Raw genomic sequence first — 26,680 nt, forward strand, 5'->3', positions numbered from 1 at the left:
CCCTTGTCACCAATTTCCCCCATCCCCCCCACCTACCTCCCCTCCGGTAACCACCAGTTTATTCTCTATAGTTAAGAGTCTGTTTCTTTGTCTTTTTCCCCCTTTGTTTTATTTCGTTTCTTAAATTCCACTTACGAGTGAAATCATATAGTATTCGTGTTTCTCTGACTGACTTCACTTAGCATTATAGCCTCTAGGTCCATCCATGTTGTTGCAAATGGCACGATTTCATTCTTTTTGATGGCTGAGTAATACTGCATTGTGTATATCACACCTTCTTTACCCTTCCACCGATCGATGGACGCTTGAGTTGCTTCTGTCATCTCTGTAATTGTAAATAATGCTGCAGGAAACCTAAGGGCACACGTATCTTTTCGATAAATATCCAAAGAAAACTAAAACACTAATCCAGCCGGCTAGGTTTGAATTGTCCTCTGCTGTGTGCTGGATGTGACTTTGGGTAGGTCACTTCCCCTCCCCAAATCATGGTTTCTCTGGTGCCTATCACAAGGCTTGTTCTGTGGGTGACGGGCAGTAATGCTGGGAAGGTAGGGGCCCAGACCCACAGGGAACAGTGGATGCCAGCTTCTAGTACCACCTTAAGATGCTAAGGATCTTTACTTTTTAGATAACTCCTCACAAATACTAATTCATTTTTCAAGTAAAGAATAACTGTGTGATGACACTTGGGGACTCTCGTGTGAGACTCATAGAAGGATTTGAGTTCTGCCGATGGGAAACACTATTGCTTGTCGCCCTCCTCATACAGAGGCGTCCAGAATGATCCACACGGGGATCTAAGGGAATTGGATCGCTTCAGATATCCTCCTTTTGGGTTAAGGAAATCCTTCTAGAAGGCCTTGTTCGAAATGCTCTGTGGTTACCCGGGAGAAAGCCGGATGCCCCGGAGCCCAGCAGATCCTGGGTGCCTGACATCATTCCAGCCCATCTCCCTGGCTTGCCTAAGCCTTGCTCGACTCTGGAATGCGAAAGAGCTCAAGAAACTTAAACTCAAAAATTGTTGAGAAACAATGAGGAGAGTCTTTGCAGTGGCATTAAACATTAAAATTAAAAACATATGGTCTGACATTCAACTGGCTTATTTAACATCTCAGATACACTCTGGTGCCAAAAGGGAGGCTAATCAAAACATGAGCGATTCGGCTTCTTATTCGGGAAAGACCATCACTGCCAAGGGGAGAGAGGCAGGATGCAGATCGTTTTGCGATCTGGAAAACTAGAATAGCGAAGTCGTGCGGTATCTGCTACTTTGAGCTATCTTGCCGTGTCAATCGGTCCAGTTGTCTTGCTTTTATTTCCCAGGGCACTTGTGTAAGAATTTACCTAGCGGGGGATTGTAAATCTCTTAGGAACATCCCACCTATATGTCATATACAACAAATGCCTTTTGGTTTGTTCAGGTAAATACTCTAGTCATTATGGAGGAGTCAGAAACTTGTCATAAGTAGAAAATTCAAGTCATATCCCGTATGCGCATACAGATATTTCACATTTTGTTTTAATACTGCCCTTCTTCTCTGCAGGCTTCCTTGTAAAGGACGTCGTAACCCTATTGAGAGGAGTTACCCACTTTTATCTATTTACATAGACCTTGTAGAGGCTCTGGGTTCCACCACTCTCCTGAAGGAAGGCCGTTCTCCAGACTGTATCTCCTCTTTCCACTGCGTCCGCCCGCACTCTTCATGGGAAATTTGTTCTTTCCGATGCTCTGATGGTCAGTTTTAAGCTTCATCCTGCTCAGCTCTTAGCCACATCGAGGGGGTCTTCTCTTCCTTGAAGCTCTCCCTCCCCTGGGTCTCCTCCCAGCCGCTCTTTCCCGTGCAGTCCCTTTACAGGAGCGCCCCCTCTGTTCCCGGCTGTGTCCCCAGCTTCTCCACAGATAATCCATAAATGTCTTCCCAGTTCAGAGAACATCGCAGAGGCAAGGATGGGAGCAGTCCATAAGTTTTTCATCACAGGGCACGAGAATTATAAACCCAGGTTCTAGGGAGAGTCCTGGTGGAAATTCTGTCCTTGCCAGCTTAGTGGCTGGGCAAGTGTTCTGGCCAGTGCGTTCTCACACTTAACACGCCCCTTCCCTCTTTTTGTAACGAGCACTTGACTGTCCTGACATAAAAATGAGATGGACTGCAAACTTCTACATACAATTTCAGAAAACAATATTGTGCTAGTTTTGATATGAAAGTATTTTATGATACCACAGTAGGTACTGGTGAGAAGAAGTACTTTAATTACATTAGAAGACATTCCAAGTGGTCGGGTATCTGTGCACATCTACAAGACCGAGTGCACGGGGCCGGCATGAGTGCAGAAGGATTGGGTGGTGTTGGCTGCTCAGATGTCACAAGTGGTTATTGGCATTGGTGACCTGATCTTCTGCAAAAGTACACAACTCGTGACAAAGTTAAGGCTACCCTTTCTTCAGTGTTCACTGTTGTTTGCATTCCTTGAAAAAATGGGTACCTATTGATAGCTTGAAAAAAATATTGTATTTCTATGTAGAAGAAATTAGGGGGAAGGTTCTAGTCCCCTGCAAACATAAGCAGGTTTTTCAACTACAAGAGTGCCTGGAAGCACGATCCTGTGGGCAGGGGACAAATTTTTGTGGGACCACCGTGCATGTTGCAGGCTGTCCGACACCCTGGCCCCACCCACAGCTCCTCCCACTCACTGAGACAACCAGGTAGACCCCCTAGGGGATACACCTCTGTTGGGCACTGACACCCCTTCCGCGTGTCTGTTCTTTCATCTGTAAAGCCTGAGAAAACTGTGCATCTAAAGCGCCTGGGCAGTTCCTGGCATGGATAAGTGTTTACTCCCAGGGACCAGAGTTTACCTTCCTTGAGGACCTGCTGTGTGCTGGGCGCCCTCCTGGGGGCTTTATACATGTTACTTATGTTCATATATTTTATAACAACCTCAGGAGATAGTTATCAGGATAACCTCCTTTTACAGGTGAGGAAATGGAACATCAGAGTGAGTCAGTAGTTTGTCTGAAGGCAAACAGGTGGTGCAGTGGGGATCAGAGATTTGAACCTAAGTCCTTGGCCCTTGAACCTGAGAGCCTGGGCTCTTCCCATTGTGCCTTACTGTTTCCTCGGTGGTCGCCGTCATTCCACGTCTCATCATAGGGCCTCTGCAGAGCTCCTAATGGGCACGAAATGTGCTTTGAATGAAAAATTATTAATACACATGAGTTGGCTCAATGACTTACCTGCTGGTCACCGAGTTTGCATTCCCACTAGGCTTTTGAAGGTGAAGATAGGCATATTTGCCAGGTAGTTTGTTGAAGCAGGATTTAAATAAATTAAAGAGTAATTAAATAAAAAGAGTAAAAAGCTTGGAGAAAGTTTTGAAAGAAGTTTTGAACTTTAGGAGTGTCAGCTGTTTTACATTTACAAAATGCCAATTTATTTTCAGTGAGATTATCTAGCCCATCCTCACTCAAGATTTATGCCTATTCTAGATAACGTTCCTAATATAATTGTGCCTACCACATAACATGTGGAGTTAAAATAGACCCTTGTCAAGACATGTTCTACACAGATTAGTACTATGAAAGTTAACATGAAATGACTGTAGAATGTGGTCGAGATTAAACTTGAGGTTTGAAATTCACAAAATGCAAGGCTTTTGTAAGGAGATACTAAGCTCCAGTGTGCAGTGAATGACTTCTAAATTTCCCTTGTGTGACTGTTGTTTTACCCTATCCTGCCTGAGAACTTTCAACCTAAAGAGTCAAATTACCCTCGCCTAATATGTAAATTATAGTTTACAAAATTGTAATTCCATGAGGTTGTTTTAAACTTTTCGCAATGTTTGGTGTAATTACAATATTGTACTGTTCTGATTCGAAGAAAGCAGTAGAACTGCTGGCAAGGAATATTAGGAAACCATTAACTGTTAAAGAAACAGTGGAGCCTTTTGTGGACCTCTTCACATCTTTGGGGGGCAGAGAAAGACACATTATTAGCATTTTCTAAAACTCTCCTCTCTTACCAGTTTCAGCCATAAAGTTCTTTTATCTGTTAGTACTTTGGTGGTTTTTTGTGTATTTTTTCTTTAAAGATTTTATTTATTTGAGAGAGAGAGAGAATGAACGACAGAGAGAGCGCCAGTGGGGAGAGGTAGAGGCAGAAGCACGCTCTACTGAGCAGGGAGCCCGACGCAGGACTCGATCCCAGGACCCCGGGATCATGACCTGAGCAAAAGGCAGACGCTTAACCCACGGAGCCACCCAGGTGCCCCTGTTAATACTTTGATATAAGTAATACCAATTTTTTAAAACTACCCAAGATTTAAAAGAATTATGGTTGGTTGCAAGATGTTTGAATATCATGTTCAAAATTAAGCAGATTAGGGACACCTGAGTGGCTCTGTCAGTTGGGTGTCTGACTCTTGATCTCAGCTCTGGTCTTGATCTTGGGTGTAAGTTAGGGTCCAACATTGGAAGGAAGGAGGGAGGGAGGGAAGGATGGATGGTATATTCAGAAATATGACAAGAATGCTGATCGCCACTGTTTTTATCATTATTCTGGGAGTCCTAGCCAGTGCAGTAAAACAAGAACAATAACAAAATATTTTAAAAATTGAAAAAGAGGAGACTAATAATTCATTTATATACAGTATGATTCTATCATTAGAAAATTGAAGAAATTTATTTTAAATAGTAAACATTTTGGCTGACAAGTTGGATGCAATGTAAGTATGTAAAAGCCAGTGCTTTCCCTTTATATCAGCAATAAAAAAAATTTTTAAATTGTATTTATTTATTTGACAGAGAGAAAGGGAGAGATCACAAGTAGGCAGGAGGCAGGCAGAGAGAGAGGAGGAAGCAGGCTCCCCGCTGAGCAGAGAGCCCGACACAGGGCTCGATCCCAGGACCCTGAGATCATGACCTGAGCCGAAGGCAGAGGCTTAACCCACTGATCCACCCAGGCGCCCCAAGAATAGACCAAAAATTTGGAAGAGTAATGATGGCTGACCTACCTCTCAATATCAAAACGAGGTAATGCTGCCACAATAACAGAAACAGACAGAAAAGAAATGATTCCAGAGGTACCCTCTGGAGTGTCCCTAAATAGATTTTAAAACACAGACTTCAGGGGCACCTGGGTGGCTCAGTCGGTTACAGGTGCGACTCTTGGTTTCAGCTCAGGTCATGGTCCTCAGGGTCGTGGCCTTGAGCCCAGAGTTGGGGAGTCTGCTGGAGATTCTCTCCCTCCCCCTGCCCGCTCCCATCTCATGCATGTGCTCCCTCTCCCTCAAATAAATAAGTCTTTTTAAAAACCCACAAATATCTGTATCACAGTATTTTCAGAATAAAAATTTTAATGTGGAAATTAAAACTTAAAACTTCAAGGTAGGGGGACCTGGGTGGCTTAGTCGGTTAAGCCTCTGCCTTTCGCTCAGGTCGTATCTCAGGGTCCTGGGATCAAGCCCCGAATCGGGTTCCCTGCTCAGTGGGGAATCTGCTTCTCCCCCTCCCTCTGTCGGCTGCTCTCTCTGTCTGTAAAAATAAATAAATAAAACAAAACAAAAAAACCTTCAAGATAAAAGCAGGGAAAAGAGTTAGTGTTATTGGTGTAACATCAAGGTTATTAAGAAAAGATTTATGTAACACATGAACAGATGTTCATGATATATACAGTAAAAGAAACAAAGTTATAAAACAATTTTATAATCTCATTTTTAAAAATTTTACAGTGAGTATCTGTACTGTATTTGCAATGAAAAGGCATAGAAAATGTATAGCAAGGGCACCTGGCTAATTTACTCAGTGGAGCGTGTGTGACTCTTGATCTTGGGGTCATGAGTTTGAGCCCCATGTTGAGGGATCTTTTTAAAAAAAGATACAGGGGCACCTGGGTGGCTCAGCTGATTAAACGTCCACCTTCCCCTTGGGTCTTGATCCCAGGATCCTGGAATCCAGCCCCAAGTTGGGTTCCCTGCTCACTGGGAAGTCTGCTTCTCCCTCTTCCTCTCTCCCTAACCCCCACTCATGCTCTCTGTCTCTCTCAAAAATAAATGAGTGAAATCTTTAAAGTAAATAGATAAAGATACATATCAGATGATTGCTTTTATTTCTCTGTGGGAAATGAGGTCATGGCGATTTTTACTTTATACTTTGTTTTTTCTGGTATTCTTGAAACTTTTATAATTAGGCTCTGTTACTTACCTAATCTCTAAAACAGGAAAAGTTGACTTGAAACACCTGAAGTCATTTGACATGCAGAGTTAGGGAGAAAAGTGTTCTAGGCAAAGCACACAGAACAAGCCAATGGTTGTAGATGGGAATATGTTGGTGGATTCTGGGGATGGTGTAATTGGTGTCTTTTTTTTTAAGATTTTATTTATTTATTTATTTGACAGGTAGAGATCACAAGTAGGCAGAGAGGCAAGCAGAGAGAGAGAGAGAGAGGGAAGCAGGCTCCCCACTGAGCAGAGAACCCGATGTGGGACTCGATCCCAGGACCCCGAGATCATGACCTGACCCGAAGGCAGCGGCCTAACCCACTGAGCCACCCAGGCGCCTTGTGTAGTTGGTGTCTTAAGACATGGGTGGGGGCGGTGAATCTCATAGTTAGAGGAGGTCATTTTGGAGGGGAATAAATGCTAATCCGAAATGTTGTGCTTGCGATTAATACTGGAGAAAAGTTGACAGTTTTTAAATAGTCTCTCCAATAAGAAGCCTGAGAAGATGGCTTTTGAGACAAGCTGTGAAGAATGGTTAAAATGTAATCCAATAAACAGGACAGAGAGGGCAGAAGTTATGTGTTTGAGGAACCCCGGTTAGTTCAGTAGCCCAGAGACACATGGCAGAGAAGACAGATTGGAGGTCTATTTCAAGCATCCTTACAAGTCATAGAGAGGAGTCAGTACAGTTTCTAATCTATGAAGGTTTCCAGAAAGATACTGTGAAGTTACTGTTGCCGGGACTCCCCGTGAAGATGGTGTTTCTTTCTACCCCCGCCTCCCACATAAGTCCCTTCAAGAAGGGAATAGTGAGGGGGGAAGGGCACGAGTCCAGTCCACAGGTGCTCCCTACCTCGAAAAGGGCTCTGTCAGCCGGTAAAAATGTAGGTGCTGTAAAACCCACAAGCCTATCTCTGTGCGTTTCCACAACACAAAATCTCAGAAATACAATGTTGAGTGAAAAAGCTGGTTTGGGGATTGTAAGTACAGTCTAACACATTCTTAAGATATAAAAATAGCACTATATTTTGTTTATGCCTCTGTATGTATGTACAAGCAGGAACGTACAACCTGGATAAGGACCAGGTTCCTCAGAGTTTCTCTTGAAGGGGTGAGGGCATGGGGGAGGGAGCTCAACTGGGGACCCAGGCACCAGGGACCTCAGCTCTCTCTATGCTGTTTACCTTCTTTGTAAAAGGAAGAGGCGGTTGTGGCAAAATGTTCATGTTTGTTACTTACGCATTGGGAGGGTCGGGGTGGGAGGAAATGTGCGTCTGTAATTTGGGACAGAGGCTGAGACCAGAGCCTCTGATTGGCAGTCCGCATTAGAATGTGGTGGAGTATTTAGCTTTTTTTGAGCTAAATCTGGATGTTAATAGTCATGCTTAGAGGTTCAGGGCTTGATGTTACTTTCTAGCCAAAGTGATGGATGAAAGCCCCCAGCTGACGTAGTCGGGCGGTCCTAGCCAGGTGGTGAGGCTTCCTCTACACACTGAACTGGGAGAAACCAAGGCTGTGTGCCCTGCTGTCCAGGGGCAGTGAATATCCTTATTCCACACTGAGGTGTTCAGTCATTTTCTCATGAATGAGGTTCTTAGAAAATTTTTCATATTTTTCGGGGCACCCGGATGGCTCAGTCACTTAAGCAGCTGCCTTTTCAGCTCAGGTCAGGATCCTGGGGTCCTGGGATCAAGTCCACATCAGGCCCCCTACTCAGCGGAGAGTCTGCTTCTCCCTCTCCCTCTACCTGTCCCCCACCGTTCATGCTCTGGCTCGATCTCTCTGTCTCTCTCGAATAAATAAATAAAACTCCTTTTTAAAAATGCCCATATCTTCAAGTGTTGAGCCACACGAACATTCTGAACACCAAACACTAACAATCTGAATGTCTTCTCTTGATTTTCCCCCATCTTGTTTTGTCCTTTCTTGTTTGTTTTATAAAATTACATGAATGCTTTGGTTGAGTGTAGATTGTTACTACTTTTTAGGGTTAGGCAATAATTTAATGATGTAACTTCTAAAAATATTCAAAACAACTACAAAAACAGTTTTTTTGCCTCCAAAAAGCATTTCTTTGTTGCGCACATAACACACACTAGCATTGAGCCAGCATTGAGAGCAAGAATTATTCTTGAAGTCAGATGAGCGGGAAGTCCTTTGGAGCTCCGCACATAGATCCCGTCCTTCTGCATGTTGGCATGCACTCTGGTTCCTGCTTTCCTGCCTGAATTCTGGAGCTTGTGATCGGACCCTCTTCCAACAGCTACATTGCATCGCATAGCTTTGGGGCATTTATGGGCACATCTCAGCCTCTAAAATTTCAGCTCTTTTTCATCAGCAAAACTTTAAGCGAATCTCACATCTTTTCTAAATTAGAAATGTAACCTTGACCTCAGTCCCAGAGTTACCATTGTGCACAGAAAGAAAACACTGTGTAATGTTGAAATAATGTGCAAACTGAAATGATAGAAATGAAAAATACTTTAATGTTTCTGAAGAGGCTTTGTTTCCACAAACGCATCAGTTAAGATTAGGTTCACCCGCAAGTAACAGCAACAGCGAAAGAAAGGTACCCAAAGCAAATACAAGTTCATTTCTCTGTCACATAAAAGAAATCCAGTCTAGACTGGAATGGCAGCTCCTCAATCATCAGGGGCTCTATGTTGCCTAGTAGTCCAAGATGGTTGCCCAATTCCCAGTCATCACATCTGTATCCCAGCCAACAAGGAAGAAGGAAGAAAGGCATACCCCCTTTTTAGGAGACTTCCTTGAAGTTACACCCAACACTTTTATTAATTAATCCTCTTAGTCACACTTAAGTACAGCTAAGCCATACTTAGCTACAAGAGAAGCTAAGACTTTCCAATTTCTCCATGGTCTCTCTCTCTTTTTTTTTTTTTCCATGGTCTCTTTTAAATAGAAAGGTGAGTTGAAAAGCCACTGTCAGCATGACATAGCTCCAGAGGTTTTCCAAACACACAGTTGAATTAATGCTCCATCAACGTGTCACCATCTTCATTTCCTTTTTGACAGCACCTACCGTAGACAGGGTGGAGGAGAGCAGACTTTTGGCTTCTCTCTACAGCCATGCTTAGGATCAACTTCAAAGTCAGCCAAACCGACCGGCTCATTTTCATTCTTAAGTACATCACAGATCATTTTTGAAGAAGAGTTTAGAACGTGGCCAAATCATGACTTTATGAATGATTTTATGAATCATGACTCCTTCTTATAATGCAATAACATATAATAAAATATTATCTGGCAGATGTTAGTATCTTGGGGGAAATGCTCCACATTGGGTTCCCTGAAAAGATCAGGATACAAAAGTCTTCTACAGAGCGCGACACCCATTATGTCGGAGATAAAGGCAGGTAAGTAGGGACCCATGTCCTTGTGAGAGCCAGCGCTCGCTGCCCTGTAGACCCGGCTCAGAAATTTGCAAGCTAGATGGGCGTAGTGAAGCCTTGTATGAATGCTTACCTTTTGCCAGTACCATGATAATGAATATTTCTGTACTCTTAGCAGTTCCCTTTGTAATACACGTAATCCTGTTTCAATCATCAGCTTTACCCAAGTCAGACCCACTTTCTGATAAAAGGCCAGGCTGGGGATGCACCAAAGAGAAGCAGAGGAGAAAGCAATGGCAAATTGAGGGTTTGCTCTTTGTTTATACAAAATGAGAAGTAAGTAAACTGTAGTTTCAGCTCCTTTGGGGCTTAGGGATAGGGTAGAGGTCAGGAGGTGGGAAGATTAGAATTATTCCTGATTATTTATTACCTTTTCCCCAGAAAATGCATTACAGGACATCTCAAGGGTATCTTTCCTCTGTCAACAGTAGAGTGATAGCCAGGATCATAGATTCTAGTGAAAATGGTGAAAAGTGCCTGATATGTTTTTTTTTTCTCCACATCAAATTTTCCAATAATGTATCACTAATAATATATTCATTTTTTTAAATTTATTTATTTGACAGACAGAGATCACAAGCAGGCAGAGAGGCAGGCAGAGAGAGAGGAGGAAGCAGGCTCCTTGCTGAGCAGAGAGCCCGATGCGGGGCTCGATCCCAGGACCCTGAGATCATGACCTGAGCCGAAGGCAGCGGCTTAACCCACTGAGCCACCCAGGCGCCCCAATATATTCATTTTTTTAAAAGATTTTATTTATTTCTTTGAGAGAGAAAGAGAGCATGAGATGTGAGAAGGTCAGAGGGAGAAGCAGACTCCCATGGGGTCTGGGAGTCCGATGCGGGTCTCTATCCCAGGACTCCAGGATCGTGACCTGGGCCAAAGGCAGTCGCTTAACCAACTGAGCCACCCAGGTGCCCAATATATCCTTTTTTTTTTTTTAAATATTTTTTATTTATTTCTTTGACAGAAATCATAAGTAGGCAGAGAGGCAGGCAGAGAGAGAGGGGGAAGCAGGCTCCCTGCCGGGCAGAGAGCCCGATGTGGGGCTCGATCCCAGGACCCTGGGATCATGACCTGAGCCCAATGCAGAGGCTTTAACCCACTGAGCCACCCAGGTGCCCCCAATATATCCTTTTTTTAAACAGAAAAAGGCTATATTGAAAATAAGCCATTGGAAAAAATATGCACATACTTCCTTTTCAAGGTTATTTTCTTAATTGGGACCTTTTTACCAATGTAAATATGAATTTTACTGGCCTTTTCAGTGCATTCTCATTTTTTGTCTTAAAATCAGATCCTTTCAAGGTCCAGTCCTACTGGACGAGTGGGATGTTCGTCTTACGCTCCTGCCCATGTCCTTTCTACCAAAGGAAACGTAGAAAGCAGGACCGTGCAGACCATTGCTGCCTCCATGCCCAGCCTTAGGGTCAGTGAGAGGAACATTGCATCTGTGACCCTAAATATAAAGATAATGGTTGATAACACTGAGCTTGGGGTCATTGTTCCTTGTGAACTCCCTGTGCTATTTGCACCAGTCCTGAGCAGAATGGAGCCAGGCCTGAATAATCATGACATTGATCTTATAGGAAACCAGCAGGACTAGACACAACTGTAAAACCAGCAGGTCTAGCCTTTTCCCTTCTTAGATAAAAAACCTGCAAAGTAGAGACTGGGCCAGTGACCCTTGTCACTGCATGTGCACACATGTGTGTTGTACACGAAAACTGAATACCATCTTCTGAAACAATACTACTTCCTCCCAATATGTGTGACGTATTCTAATATTTCCTATACTGTTTCTTTTTCTTTTTTTAATTCTGGGTGCAACCCTATAAATTGATTTTGTGATGCACTAGTGGATCTCCGCCTTCAGTTTGGATAATTCCTGCTCTGTCTGCTTTTTGAATACATTGTAGCATCTTCCAGCTTTCAAGTTCAAAATGCTTTCCTGTTGACTTAGTTTCTTCCATTAGAAGTTCCACTAGTAGGAATGTCGATACATTTCATTTGTGCTCAAGCTCAGTAATCATAGTTTCACTTGCTGGGTTTCTTATACTTGCAGAAAAAGCTATTACAGGTCTTTTGATGTTGTTGTAGTTGTTTTTTCCTGGAAGCCTTTCAGATAAAATATATTCTTCTTTTGACATCTTTACTTTTTTCCTCCAAGGGCTCGTTTTCATAAAATGCTCCATGAAAAATGTCCTGTTTCATCTTTTGATTATTGTCGGGTGAGATGTTAGGAGCAAAGCCTTTCCGAATTGGCCTCTCTTTGGAGTTATTTTCCTTGTGTCCAGTTCTTGGGAGCAGCAGGAAAACAGCTCTGCCCCCGTGCAATCATCCTAAATTCCAGGCCTCTAGCCAGAACTCTGGGGCACTATTGTTTGCTAAAAACAGAAGGGTTAAAACCCTGGTCATGGCGATGACATTGTCCAAATGCTCACGATTGCAACAAGAAGATGGGAACTATTTGGATAATGGATTCATGGATTTAATTCAGTTGGATTTTTATAAGGGAGGTAAAAATAACATGGATAATTTAATTTTCATCTTTAACATTTTTTTCCAAAATTAAACTTCATTTTGGTCAAAATTATTTTATAAAATAGGATGCTTAATGATGGTTTCAAATAATGGGAACCGGCATCTATAATTAACTCCAGAGGAAGGAAATTCTGGGTCCTGATACCAAAGCACATCTAAGTGGCATTACTGGCATTTTCAAAGTTTGTTTTTGTTTTGTTTTGTTTTGTCATTACTGAAAACATATGGTTCAAGTTGATCTATGTCCTTTTTATACTTTGCTTATCTTTTTCTTTCCTTTCCCCAGAAACATCCTCAGTAACTTTCTCATGTATTCTATACAACTACCAAAATTTCCTAATATATGTAAGCATTGCCATCATCAAAAGGGTAGGTGGAAAGGCTCAGGCTAGTATGAATACTGTTTTCTTTCTGATTTCCTTGTGTGGGTCTCCTCATTTGTGCCCCGTTGGTTCTACATATTCTTAGGACAATTTAATCTTAAGACATTTAATAAAACCAAATCCAAAAGAGCAGAAAGGATTTGATTTTTTGTAAAATTCCATAGCCCTAAGATGAGTTGGATCCTCAAATTAGTATGTTTGACATCCAGTTCTCTTTTTTTTTTCAGCTACAGCAATAATGCTAAGCTTCCCTTATAATTAATGGTTCATCCTGGTTTATTTAGTCTCCTTCTAGTCACTGAAAACAAGTAAAATGTTCACAGGCTAGCCTACCTCAAGCTCAAGTTCAGAATTCATGTGCCTCTGTGACTTTGACCAGAGTCTTCCTGAGTTTCTCAGCAGACAGCTGCAGCTGGACGGACGTGTTTACATAGGGCAGAAAGTCGGTTCGAAGAGTCTGGTTTCCACTTCCTTTAGCGCTGTTCAGGAATTATAGCCCACGGTGCTTCGGAATGAAGTCTAGTCCGGCATATTCCTTGCTTCCTCCTGTACAAGGTTTAATTTTTGTTCCTGATTTGTTGGGAGAAAATAAAGGCTGGTGGAGTGGAGACTGCAGTTTCATCCCTCCCTTTGTTTGGAAGAAATCCTTTCGAGGATTCGGTTAGCAGGATCGGCCCTGTGCAGACATACGTCTTTTCTCCACCCCTTTTGAGCCAAGTGGGTTGCAAGGACTAGTTCTTCCGTGAGCTCTCTCACAGTTCATAAGCTCAAGTTCATGTCCTAAAGTGATGGGGAACTCAGTATTGTCATATATTTGATACCTATGTTTTTGCATGTATCATAAAGGAAAAAATTACTGCCATTATAAACTGGCTATAAAATCTGAAAGTTTTGATCTTCTGAGGACATATGGAATTGAAGACCCATTAGTTAGCCAGAAACTCAGAGGAAAATGATCTTGGTGCCTCAGTTTAACTTTATCTCAGAGCCAAGGAGGAGTTTCCCCAAGATAAAACAAGCATGAGAGTCTAGAGTTAAAGCAGTTGTTGCAGTTTCTCCCACCATGTACCGGTGGTGATGAACAGGAACGTGAGAGATAGTGGCGGTCGTTCATGGCCCCCTCCAGTCCTGAGAAGGCAGATGCCTGGCTGGAGGAGGCTGGGAAGTCAAGGCTAGGGGTCTGACTTTCCCAGCGGAAGAGGGCCGTTTGCTTTTCAGGAGGCCAAGTGGCCGAGGGAGTGTTCTCTGCTGTGGCCAGTTGCTGCGTTGGGTACCAAGCCCAGTGGAACAAGTCCTGGGAGCTTTGTCTCTGGGAGCTCTTTCCTTGTTGCCCCCGTGTACTCCCTACCCAACAGGACTTGGCCCTGTTGGCACATAGACCAAGAAGTAAGAGAGGATTATGATTCATAGTCCCTAGATTATTTGCTCCAAGAGAGAAAACAAATTTATGAATTCAATTTAAGAAAGAAACAAATGCGTATCGTAATGAAGAAGACTCCAGATGTTGTCACAACAGATCCATATTGCAGTGAGAAAACAAGTCTGGGTGCACCTGTCAGAGTTCAGGCAAAGAATTCAGAGCTGCGTTTCATCTACCAAAATATTGAAGTACAAGGTGTCAAGATTTTCGGTGGAAGCAGAACCTACCAAGCAGTTCACCTGGAGGAAAGGAAAGCTGTGTGTTTAGTTGGCTCTGGGACAGGACGGCAGGACGGGGACACTGGCACAGACTGCCATCAGATGGGCCTTGGTTTCATCCCGAGCTCCATCCCTCATAGCTGTGCGAGGTTGGGAAGAATGGCTTACCCTTAACCTTACGAGCCGTTTGTGGCAGGTGAAGGTCCCTCGCAGGTGTTAAAGCGTGAAACGAGACAGACGACGTCAAGTATGTTGCCTGACACGTAGGCGGTGCTTAGTGAATGTTAGTTCTGTGCTTTCTCTGTGCCCGCTCTCTAATTAGAATAGCTTTCCCCGTCGTATGTTTCTTCTTGGCAGGAAGACTGACCATTGCTCCCACCTGTGTTGTTCCATACTGAATTTTTTTTTGGTATCCATCCTTCCCTGCTCTCTCGCGCAGTGAGTGCCGCACCCCCCAGTGAGGCCCTTGCTACTTTCCATCTCTAGGAATGGCCGTGGCAGAGTGGACACGCAGAAATTTTACTGTCACTGTCCTATTTCAGAACCTTACGGGATGTAAAGGTATCGTTAGCATAACAGTTTTTTGTGTTTTTTTGTTTTTTTTTTAAAGATTTTATTTATTTATTTCACAGAGAGAGATCACAAGTAGGCAGAGAGGCAGGCAGAGAGAGAGATAGAGGAGGAAGCAGGTTCTCCGCTGAGCGGAGAGCCCGATGCGGAACTCGATCCCAGGACCCTGAGATCATGACCTGAGCCGAAGACAGAGGCTTAACCCACTGAGCCACCCAGGTGCCCCAGCATAACAGTTTTATATAATTTTTTATTCCGGCATCTGCTGCATTTGTAACGTTCTCAGGGAAGAGTATCTAGACCATTTAAGGCTCCTTCATCATGCTGGAACCATAGCAGTATTGACCTCTGTTGGTATTTTAGTGGATAATTCTGGTTTTTGGTTTTTTTAGAGGGGGGATTGGTAAGGCTGCTGTGCATTGTAGGATATCTGGCAGCAAACCTGACTTCTACTTCCTAGATGCCAGTGACAGCAACAGAAAATGACTGCAGACATTGCCAAATATCTGGGGTAGGGGGAGGGAGAATGGGGGCAGAATTAGCCCGCATTAGAGAACACCTGGTCTGTCCTTAAGGTTTGTGATTCCATAGCAACAGGGTCAATAAATGTACTAAAGCAAGGACCGAAGTCAGGGCATGTCCCATCAAACTAATAATGCAGTATATGACCACTGAATTGAATTTAAATAAAAAATGTTTCTTAAAAGAAGTAAATGTGAAACAGACATGAATTCAAATTTATTATGTACTGATAAGTAAATAAAAAATGTTAAATACCAGAGGGAATTCAAGGAAGAAAAAGTACAATGGGGACAGTTAGAAAGATGTTCCTTTTTAATGAGGCAATTCACATTTCTGTTTGTCATGTTACAAATGGACTTTGTTTCCTCCCTAAATGAAGACATGAGGGACGCCTGGGTGGCTCAGTTGGTTAAGCAGCTGCCTTCGGCTCAGGTCGTGATCCCAGCGTCCTGGGATCGAGTCCCACATCGGGCTCCTTGCTTGGCGGGGAGCCTGCTTCTCCCTCTGCCTCTGCCTGCCATTCTGTCTGCCTGTGCTCGCTCGCTCTCCTCTCTCTCTGACAAATAAATAAAATCTTAAAAAAAAAAAAATTATAAATGAAGACGTGAGTACATACAGGAGTGGTTAAGAGCTAGTCGGCATAAGAGAGGTTCAGTAATTGTTAGATGAGAAAAAATGGAGGCTTTTCTTTAATGCTGAGATGCATGTGTTTAATTAAAAGTGCTTTTAAATAGAATGTCAAGGGACAGAAAGCATGTAATGCAGAAGAGAGCCCTGAGCTGAGCATCCAAGGGACCCAGGACACCATCTCAGGAAGGTCACTGGCCAGGCGCCTTCCCCCAGAGCTCTAGAATTTTATGAGCCCATAATTTTTAGGTCCCCCCGTGAGGTGGTAATGTAAATGCTTTTTTTTTTCTCGTAAGTCAGCTGATTGGTGCTTGCTTATCCCCATCCTCATTGTGATAAAATCTTCAGTGCATTGTGTACTGCAAACTGGACACATGATAGATAATTTGATATAGAAAAATCATCTCTCTGCCTCATCGAAGAATTTCATAGACTCGATAGGTGCCTGCGGTCACGTTTTATTGTCATTTCTGCTCAGTTCGTCCAGTGTGGCTCGGGGCTTCCTTGCGGAGCGGCGCGGGAGGCAGGTGCCTGGTTGTGCAGTGTTGGTTTTCATGCTGAGCTCTGTTTCCTGCGAAAGTGCTCACAGGTTTTGTCCAAACAGCTAGTCCCTTCCCAACGCAGACCCGCTGACACTTCCTTTCTGAACAGATTTTGGGTTATAACGTTGGAGTCAAGTCTTGCTTCCAAATCACGACCTAACAGCCTCTGTGCTTACACAGAAGAGTATCAGTTTCCTGTTTTCCGTCCTGCTGTCAGGTGAATAGCTATGACCTCCGCACGCCCCCGCCCCCGAGAGATTGCCAGGACACATAATTGTTGTGGCACATGCATTTTCCTGCAAGCCTTTTTAAATATGCCGCTTTCAGAGGGCTCAGTTACATGCTTTTCAAGAATGCAAAGTCGTAGTAAGTGTCTTTGCTTTGTGACTCAAGCACAGGTGCCTATTAAGATCAACAGTAAGTAATTCTCAAGTGTGCACGTCCTTTGAAATTTATCAAAAGCCGTAAATAGGGTAAGTACTAAATTGCTTATTTCCGATGGCTGAGAATAGTTAGCTTACAGGGTGCTCTGCTGACCATTGTCAGGGAGCGACTGGGAACCAGAACCTATCAGTGAGAGTGGCCTGTCCCCTGCTCGCTTCCAGACCCACAGATTCGCAAGACACAGACATAAAAGCACTGCGCACCGTCTGTTCCCAAGCCGACCCGTGTGGCTGTCCCCTATGAAGTGGTGCTTACGTGTGTGATTAACGATTGTGCACCAGCACACCTTCTCCACGCTCTGTTTTCCTTAGCAGCCCAGTATTCGAAAACAAATAACACAAATGATTCCATGCTGTATTCCGTGCGAAGTGTGAGAATCTGGCACTTTCTTCTGTTTTCTACACATTCTTTGCCTCCATATTTCCTTTGCATTTGGAAGCTGTAGCCCCTGGACCTCCATTACTGTATCCTGTTTCCTTCCCCAACTGCAGTTCTTTGTTACTACCTTTTTTTCGCCCCTAGTTTGTCTCTTCAGATACGGAATTAAGCTTAGCTGGCCTTTTTAGCCATCTGCGATGGTCATACCTTTATCTGTGATGACCTTTATACCTTTTGTTAAGCCTGTTTTGCTACTGTAGGGAAAAAGGAAGCATGATAGGGTGATAGGAAAACATTTTTCATTGTTTAATTTTATTGTTTGTGTCCACCTGTCTCCCCTGAACGACGGCCGGGACTTGATCATCTCGGGCTCTGAATCGCACTCCGCTGGTTTCTTCACATCTCTGATCATTCATTCATTCGTGTGCACCTGGTACTGTGACAGGCACTGGACATACAGAGCTGAGTAGGACATGGTCCCTGGTCTCTGAGTGGGAGAGGCCATGTAAGTCTAGTTGGGACGCCACATGCAGAGAGAGGTGAGAGCACGGTAAAGGAGCAGACCACAGGGCCGGTCAGCTCTCCCTGAGAGGATCCGGGCAAGCTTCTGGAACATCTGAGCGGAGGCTGAGGCAGTGAGTTAAAGAAGAGAGGTGGGAGAGAGGAACGTTCCCGTTGTTCCCGTCTGGAGGAGGCTCGGAGATGACAAACACAGTACGTGCGAGCTCTGCAGGAAACTCGATATTAGTGAAGAACCAGATTTCAGGCAGAGTGAACGTGGACGTGGGCGTGTACTTGAGGTTACTTCGGGGTGGCCTTAGTTTTAATGATAAGGAACTTGGATGTTTTCCTTGAGGCAGTAATGAGCTGTTGAAGGGAGGAGAGCGTGGCCACCACATGCTGAAGTTTAAGGAGGGGAAGAGGTGGATTGTGAAGTGAGCTTGCAGCTTTTCAGCAGAATGAAAGGATTTTAAATGAACTGTGCTCTTCATATTGTTGTGGCCAAGTGTTAGAAAACTTTGCTATCCTCCCGCTGCCCTTTTGTTTTGTTTTAGAGATGCACAAGTTCATCAGTGCCTACTATATGCCTTGCAGGGTCTGTGTCTCACACAGACATGCCCCCTTTCATCTTGGAGCTTGGTCTAATACAGGAGCTTCAAGTGGAAACAGGCGTCCGGCTGGAAAGACCTTGATCAAACACTGCACACAGTCATGTGTGTAGCAACACCGAGCAATTTCTTCAGTATAACAGCATTGAAAACACACACACGCACACTTGCTGCTTGACTCCCTGCCCCTCAGAGCTGATCAGCCCAGAGAACAGGTTGTGTTGGTTGAGGTAACAGACTCCTCCGGTCATCATGGATCATTTCTCTTCTCTTCCCAAATCAATTCCGCTCTTGCTCTCTCCTTTGCCTGCGAATCCTTTCACTCCTCCCTAAGCCCCTCTCTCCACCCACAACTCCTTACTTCTCTGGTTGGAGAGATCCTGTGTCCCTCAGAGCCTGACTCCCATCATCCCCATTCTCCAGCCCTACCCCGCAGCCTCCATCCCTCCCCGCACCGCGCCTCCTTCCCTCTGGTCCAATAGCAGACCGTCTCTCCCCTCAGCTCTCTGGAGTGCTTCACGTTAGGGACCCTAATCCTGGGCCACTACCCCCTGAGCAAAATGCCTGGGCGTAGCAGGAATTGGCTAAATGCTTAAGAATTGAGTATGATTTCTAGCAAGTGGGAGAGTTGTTCTCTTGGTAACAGTGATGCGGACCATTTTTGTGGGTGCCTGCTACCCACCATAAGGCAGTAACGAAGTACTTGACATGTGTTATCTCGCTTAAATCCCCCAGCAAGTCAAATGAGGACATTGAGATTCTAGTAGGTTAAGTAACTCACCAGCATTCACTTGCTGCTTGTCACTGTTCAGCTGACAGCTCGCGTGCACAGCTGTCCGGACTGGATCTAGTCTGCCTGATACTAACCAGGAGGATGGTCACCATTCCTCTTCTGGGAGCCCACTCTGTAATGACCTTTGACAAAACCAACTGAACATCCCTCTTCTGTGGGCCACTGTACCACTCCCATGCTAAAGTCACCACGGCTTTTCCCAGGGGACCCCTGAGATAGAGATCGTTACTGTCCGTGATCTTCTCTGGTTTTGACCACCACTGATCAAATCACTAGAATTGTCCCAAATAGTGGTAAAAAGGAATGCTCATTCTGCTGTGTCATTTACTCAAAGAAAATAAAATAAAGGACATAGTGACTTTATAGCTAAATTCATTCCAAATTGAATTTTTTTAGAGAAATATTTTTCAATTTGTCAAAAGCATATCAGCAGTCATAAAAATTTTTTACATCCTCTGGCACCGTTCTCTCACCCTTGGGAATTTAGTCCAAGAATATAATTTGAAAGAGGCTAAATCTCATCTGCACAGATATTTTATAGCATTATTTATATTGGAAACAACCCAAATGTCTAATAGCAGGGGGAACAATTTTGTAAATCTTGATACATCCACCTAACAAAGTTATAAACTAAAAAAAAAAAAAAAAAGTTATAAGCTGCCACTTAAGATCATAAATTTCGAAAGCTTGCAGTACAGGAAGAAAACTCTGAAAATTTTAAAGCAAAGGGGCAAACTACAAAATTCTACCTATTGTGTAAGAATTTACAAGCATATGAAGTACATAAAGGAAACCATAAAGAATTAGAACGATGGGCTGGTGTACTTAGAATTCGAAATTATTATGCGACACTTCATGATTTTATTTTCTGAATTCTTGTTAAAATGTGTGGGAAGGCAAAGTTATGTGCGCCTCAGCTACCTCCACAAGAACATCTCTAGCAATTTGGGGCAGGAGAGGGCCTGGCTGAAGGTGACTGTCATCTGTGCTTATGCAAGAAGGTTGCTGTCTTATCAAGCCTGATGATTCATCTTCTTAAGCCACTCAACTAACTTGAATTTTGTCAATGGACAGAAATGACCGGGTGGCATTGAATAAATGATTCAGTGCATGTTGTACAAAAGTAAAAAGGTTCTTCGATGGTAATCATGCTAACAATGCCCTTTGATACAATCTGGAACAGAATTTAAAAGTTGACAGTCCCATCTGTGGTAAATGCTTTGCTTTGGGTGGCCATAGCGGAAGAAGAATCTTGCCCTTGGCGATGAATCCTTAAGGCATGGTGGCCTAAAGCAGAGTGGAGAGCCATCTTTTTAGAGAGCGTAGGGAAGTGGAAGGTTTTCTCTGCCTACGGGAGAATCATTTTACCGTTGCGTAGGAACAAGATGCAATGCAGGGGAGCAGCCTGGAGGTGGTGGCCGCTTCAGCTGTCCTTTGAACCGGAGTCATACCGAGGATTGCCAAAACCTGCTCTTGTTTTGAGAAGCTGATAACAAGTTTCCACCTTGATTCTCCACAGTAACTGAAGCTGGCTTTGGTGCTGATATCGGGATGGAGAAATTTTTCAACATCAAGTGCCGAGCTTCTGGCCTGGTGCCCAACGCGGTCGTGCTGGTGGCGACGGTGCGAGCTCTGAAGATGCACGGAGGCGGGCCGAGCGTAAGTCCCCTGCTTCCTTCCCAGTAAAACACGTTTTAAAATTCAGATGAAGCAGAATTCCGCTTTGGAAAGCTTCAGACCTGCTCCATAGCTGTGGTATTTTTATATGTCTCCTTTTTTACAAATCACCCTTGTAAGGCTCTGGCCATTTGGTAAATTCAAGTAAACGGGGACTCTCACACAGTCATTTCAAAGCAGTATTTTGGGAAGGAGCAGAGTGTGACCACCTTTTAGTCCTAAGATTTATACCTGAAACTCAGGTCAACATTTTATAATCTCATGGTGACGGGAGGCTGAAAGCTCTTGTTCCTGAGCAGAGAACTTAAGGATTAGAGTGATTTCTTTTGTGGGTGAGGTTTGTTAGTGTTTGTATACACAGTTTTTTTGGTTCACTGCACTGTCTCATCAGATTTCCTCCAGAACCATTTTCCTTCTGTTTCTGCTTATTCTGATTTCATTTTATAGCTCTGTTATGGCACTGAATTATTTCTAAAAGAGCTTTGCTTGGAAAAGACACCCTGTTTTAACATTTTTTTTAACAGACTTTTGATATTAACCTGCCTTATATACATAATTCACACACATTTGAAAGAAAATGTTTTTCTTTTTTCATTTTTAGTTTTTTTTTTTCAAAGGGAGAATAAGAAATGTTATACTGAGTAACATACTTCATCTTTGAAATAAAATAAGTTGGAGCGTCGTTATTAGTTATACTGTTGTTACATTAGACAAACTACCAAATCAGATTGCTTAATTGGTAATACTGTGTATACAAAAGCCACATAATCAATGATTATTACGCAGCAGGAACAAGTAACAGTTTCGCCCTCATGAAATATGTCTCTAATGGGCCTTGTATAATCATTTTAGCAATTCTTTGTCCTAGGAGAGTCTGACGTTATTTTATGCCATTTTATAGAGAAGGGATTTGAGGTTCAACCAGTTTGGAGAATGTGAGCAGTGTGACCAGGCCTGCCGAGAGCCAGATCCTAAGTCTGAGGTTTAGATCCAAATTCCTTTCTCTGTCCACCAGGCAGAGCTGAGCGTTAATGAAGGGTAAACATTGAATCCCAAATCCACTAGTAATAACGAACACTTCGGTAGTTCATTGTTGGCTAAAGCTTCATCATTAATTCAAATGTAAGATTGACAAAATGTATATTATTAAGCAGTCGATCCTGAAGAGTTCTGAGTTTGTTCAAAACACCATTTGTTGCTACAAGACTCCTGAACCTCAGATTTTGAATCTGTATACCAATTTCCCTTTTCAAAAAACTATTTCTGCTTCCATACAATGCATTTGAAATTCTCCCTCACTGTTTCGCACCCTGAATGTTCTAAAACCAAAGTGTTTTGATACTAGAAAGGGCTTAGAGATTGAGTCTGGCTCAGTCCTTATAAAGATGAAATGACTAAGCTAAGAGGAAGACTCACTGATTTGTTTCGTATCATCCCATCTTAGGGGACTAACCAGACTCAAGGTCTCTTGAGTTCTAGTTGAGTGTTTTTCCATACTCTCCTATCTGTCTCATTAAAAATTCTCTACATGATTTATAATCCTGTTTTAGTTCATCTTAATGTATGTGCTTGTTTTATAGAGGTTGCTTTTCCCTCTGACCTTACTCTTTTGTACGCCTTCTACTTCACATCATGTTTCCGGCCCAGTGATTGTAACAGGACTCACAAGGGGTAGGCACAGATCTGGGCAGAGGATGATAAAAAGAAAGGAGCGGGAAGCCTGGCAGAGCTTAGTATCCCTCTCCCGAGCTCCAGAAGAGCCTTCCCCACTGCACTGTTTTATGACTGTCTCTGTGTGTGTCTCTCTTCTCTACTCTGAATTCCTTGAGATAAGGGACTATGTCTTATTAATGTGTGTATCCCTAATGCCTGGCAGAGTCTGTATCCAGGAAATGTTTTCAACAACTAAATAATAGATGAACTTTCATCTTCTTAATCCTATACTCTCTATTATCCTTCTCAGTGTCTTTCCTTCGTACTTGAAACAACTCTGTGGTAATGTTTTTGATCCATTATAATTTCTACTTCCTTTGGATATCATTACACAAATAACCATAGCGGCCTCTTATGTTTATCCAGCTTGTTTTTTTTCCATAATTTGTGCCGTGGAAAATCCTGTCCTCCTTGAACTTGCCCATTTTAGCCCCAATAATTTTAAATTCATATCCTGTCTTCCAAAGTGCTGACCATTCATGCTGCAGTGTAGGAACTAATATTGTTATACTGATGGATCCTTGATGTCCTTTACAATTAATTCTTTAAATACATTGTATTAAGAACCAATACACTGTGTATCCATGCCAAAAGAGATTTACTGTAAGAAATTGGCTCACACATTGTCAGTCTATGGAGGCTGACAAGGCCAAAATCTATAGAGTGGCTCACCAGGCTAGAGCTTTAGGAGGGCTTCTTTCCAGTTCCAGTCCTACTCTAAAGGCAGTCCGCTGGAGAATTCCTCTGGCACACAATCTTTTTCTTCTATTAGGACCTTCAACGGACCGGATACAGACTAGCCATGTGGTGTGGGTGGGACAGAAAGGCAGGGCATAGATCTGTTTTACTCCGCGTCCACTAATTTAAGAGAATAACCCCCAAAACACCCCACAGAAACATTCTGAATAATGTTGGACCAACTGTCTGCTACCCTGTGGCATGAACTGATACCTAAAATTAGCCATCCTGCCCGTTGCTACTGCTCTTCATGGACAGGGCAATCACCAGATCTTCTTTTCTTTCTTTTTTTTTTTTTTTTTAATATTAATAACAAGTTGGTCTAGTACTGTTTATTTAAATAGGCCCTCCTTCTGTCTGCTCTTTATGCCTACTTGGTGATAAATGTGTAGGTCTTTTTCTGGGATCTCTCTTCAGCTCCGCTGGTCTGCTTACATATCATTGGGTCTGTGCCGCACTGGTAGCCTTTATGGCAAACTCCACACCCGGGTGTTCTGTTTCTGCATGCACGCCTGGCCTGGTATCGGTCCTTTTGGCTTCCATATGTATTTTAGAATCAGCTCATAAACCTCCATAAAGAATCTTCTCAGCATTTTTCCTGGAAGGGAATCGTGCCAAGAGGATATTTGCTGGGTTGCCATCTAAGATCATGGGACGCCTCTTCACTGATTTGGGTCTTTTTAAGTGTATTTTAGTAATGACTTACAGTTTATTTGACAAAGGGCTTCTCCATCTTTTTATGGATTTGTTACTGTGTACTTTACATTTTTGTATAGTGTAACAGGTTGCTTAGGAATTCTTTTTTTTTTTTTTTTTTTTTTTTTTTTTTAGTTTTTTTATTTTTTCAGCATAACAGTATTCATTATTTTTGCACCACACCCAGTGCTGGATTCTTATATACTGTTTTTATATCCACTGACTTTTTAAAATTAAGGTGTCATTGACACAAAACCTTACATTAGTTTTAAGTGTCAAATAGAATGATTGGACACTTGTGTCCATTACAAAAGGATCACAGGTCTCGTTAGCATCGGTCGCCAGGCATAGTTACAAGAATTTTCTTGCAACGAGGGCTTCTATGATCTTGGGGCACCCTGGGTGGCTCGTTGTTTAAGTGTCTGCCTTCGGCTCAGGTCATGATCTCAGAGTCCTGGTATTGAGCCCATAGCGGGCTCCCTGCTCAGCAGGGAGTCTACGTCTCCCTCCCTCTGCCCCTCCCCCCTGCCTGTGCACATGGGCTTTCTCTCTCCCTCTCTCTCTATCTCAAATAAAATCTTTAAAAAAAAATCTACTCTCAGCAACTTTCAAGTATGCAGTACAGTATTCTTAACTGTAGTTACAGACTATACATTACATCCCTGTGACTTTAAAATTGTCTTCTAAATTGTACTGATTTACCTGTAGACACTTGAGAGTTCCATGTGGTCAATCATGTCTGAAAATAATGACAGTTTTGTTTCTTCCTTTCTAATCTTTGTGCTTTTTTCTTGTCACTAACCAGGTCTTTCTAGCTGGCAGTGCAGTGTTAGGTAGGAGTGGTAATAGTGGGCCTCCTTTTATTATCCTGATCTAAAAGAGAATATGTTTAATACTTCTTAACTAATATACGATTTTTCTATAGGTTTGTAGTGTATGTTTTTTATCAAATTAAGGAAACTGGCTTCTCTTCTTATTTTGTCAAGTTTTTATTCTAAATAAATATTGAATGACTTTCTTTATCTCTTGAGATGGTATGGTTTTTCTCTTTAATCTATTAATATTACAAATTATATTACTTACTCAATTTTAGTACTCCATCTTTAAACTGCCCTTGCCACCCCCTATGTTGTTGTGAGAAATGGGCCCACCCAAAGGGAAGAGTAATGGCAATTACTTTAACATTATTTAGAATTTATTGAGAATGATGGTACACCTTGTATAAGTCAGGTTTCATTCAAATTATAAGTCTCATTTTATGCTAGGATAATGGGCACCAGTGAGAAAGTTCTCAATATTGGCTCCAGTTAGGATCACCTGGGGAGTTTCTCAGTGTTACTGATCCTGGGTCTCACTCCCAGAAATCCTGGTTAAATTGGCCTGGGTGGAGCCCAGACAGACATCAGTGTTTCTTAAAAGCTTCCAGTAAGACTCTTATGTTCAGCTGGGGCTGCCAGTTGTTGGTTTAAAAGCACATTTTGTGCTTTTTAAATGCAGCTTTCTGAAAAGTGACCATGATTTGTTTTTCCTTCAGATCTTTATCAGAGTAAGCTTTTTTTTTTAAGCAAAAACAAAGGGGGCAGGATAAATTGGTCAGGATTCCCAGTAACAATAAATAAATCTTCTTCACTCCAGTGTTTAGTATGATGCCAATTAACTGCTGTTTATTTTTTTTAAAGATAAGAAAACCAAGCCCCCAGATTGGCAAACACATGGGCAAGTTGCTGGTTTCCAAGCGAGTTACCCTTGTCTGATCCACTCAAGTCTTTTCAATATATTTGGGCTTTTCAGCAAATGTGAAAAGTGTGCTGGGCGCAGTTCAGTAAAAGGCATGTGCTCTGAGAGTTCCCCACTACCGTGGCCATGCCTTTGTGGATGTATTTGGCTTCCATGGAAGTGGGTTCAGGAGATGAGTGACAGAAGTGGGGGCTGTGCACCTGCCGGGCGAGCACAGTATTGGAGGTGGGTGCAGGTGTGCAGGCAGGAGAGAGGGCGGGAGAAAGGAGGTCCTTCAGCCCCTACAGAAGCAAACACTGCAATCCAGTAGGGCTCATTCGCATGCATTTTCCCCGAAGCGGCTAGAAATTCAATCTACCTGGCTACTCTTACATGCGACAAGTATCAGAACAAGCATTCTCATGGGTTTATTCCCTTCATTTTTGCCTTTTCTTGTCTCAGGTAACTGCTGGGGTCCCGCTAAAGAAAGAGTACACCGAGGAGGTAAGGACAGGTGCCCTGGAGGCGTCTGCGCAGAACCGTTTAAATCCAGCGAACCGCGGCCCTGCCGCCGGATCTCAGTCATGAATGAGCCCTCCACCAGTGGCCTCTTGAAAACCACTTCTCTCATGATCCCAGAGGAAATGAGTGGGGGCGAGGGATAAAGTCCATTCAGTTAACTTTCCATTCTCAAGAAATGATGACTGTAAAAAAACAAAAAAAAAAGAAAAAAGAAATGATGACTGTAGGCTTCATGTACGTACTGTTTCCTGCCCTCTGAGCAGCCATCGGAACAGGAGCCCAGTCTCCAGCACAGACACAAACATGAAGCTTATACCTTCGTATTCTTCTGCTGGGGGGTGGGGGGAGCTGCCTTTTGGAGCATATACAGTTGGCTTTATCACTCGCTTGAGTTCCTCAACTCTTGGGTAGACTTTGATTTACTGGCGACAGTACCTCTTTGCTC

General features: G+C 43.0%; 1 protein-coding gene across 1 annotated transcript in view; it reads left to right on the plus strand.

Moving 5' to 3' along the window:
• Nucleotides 1–26,680, plus strand: part of MTHFD1L (methylenetetrahydrofolate dehydrogenase (NADP+ dependent) 1 like) — a 190,611-nt gene that overhangs the window by 93,714 nt on the left and 70,217 nt on the right. The window contains exons 21-22 of the mRNA XM_047733489.1: nucleotides 20,693–20,832; nucleotides 26,176–26,217. Of these exons, the coding sequence (XP_047589445.1) occupies nucleotides 20,693–20,832; nucleotides 26,176–26,217 (182 nt within the window). The remainder of the gene's footprint in view (nucleotides 1–20,692; nucleotides 20,833–26,175; nucleotides 26,218–26,680) is intronic.

Source organism: Lutra lutra, chromosome 6 (genome assembly GCF_902655055.1).
Source record: "Lutra lutra chromosome 6, mLutLut1.2, whole genome shotgun sequence".
Classification (NCBI taxonomy): Eukaryota; Metazoa; Chordata; class Mammalia; order Carnivora; family Mustelidae; genus Lutra; species Lutra lutra.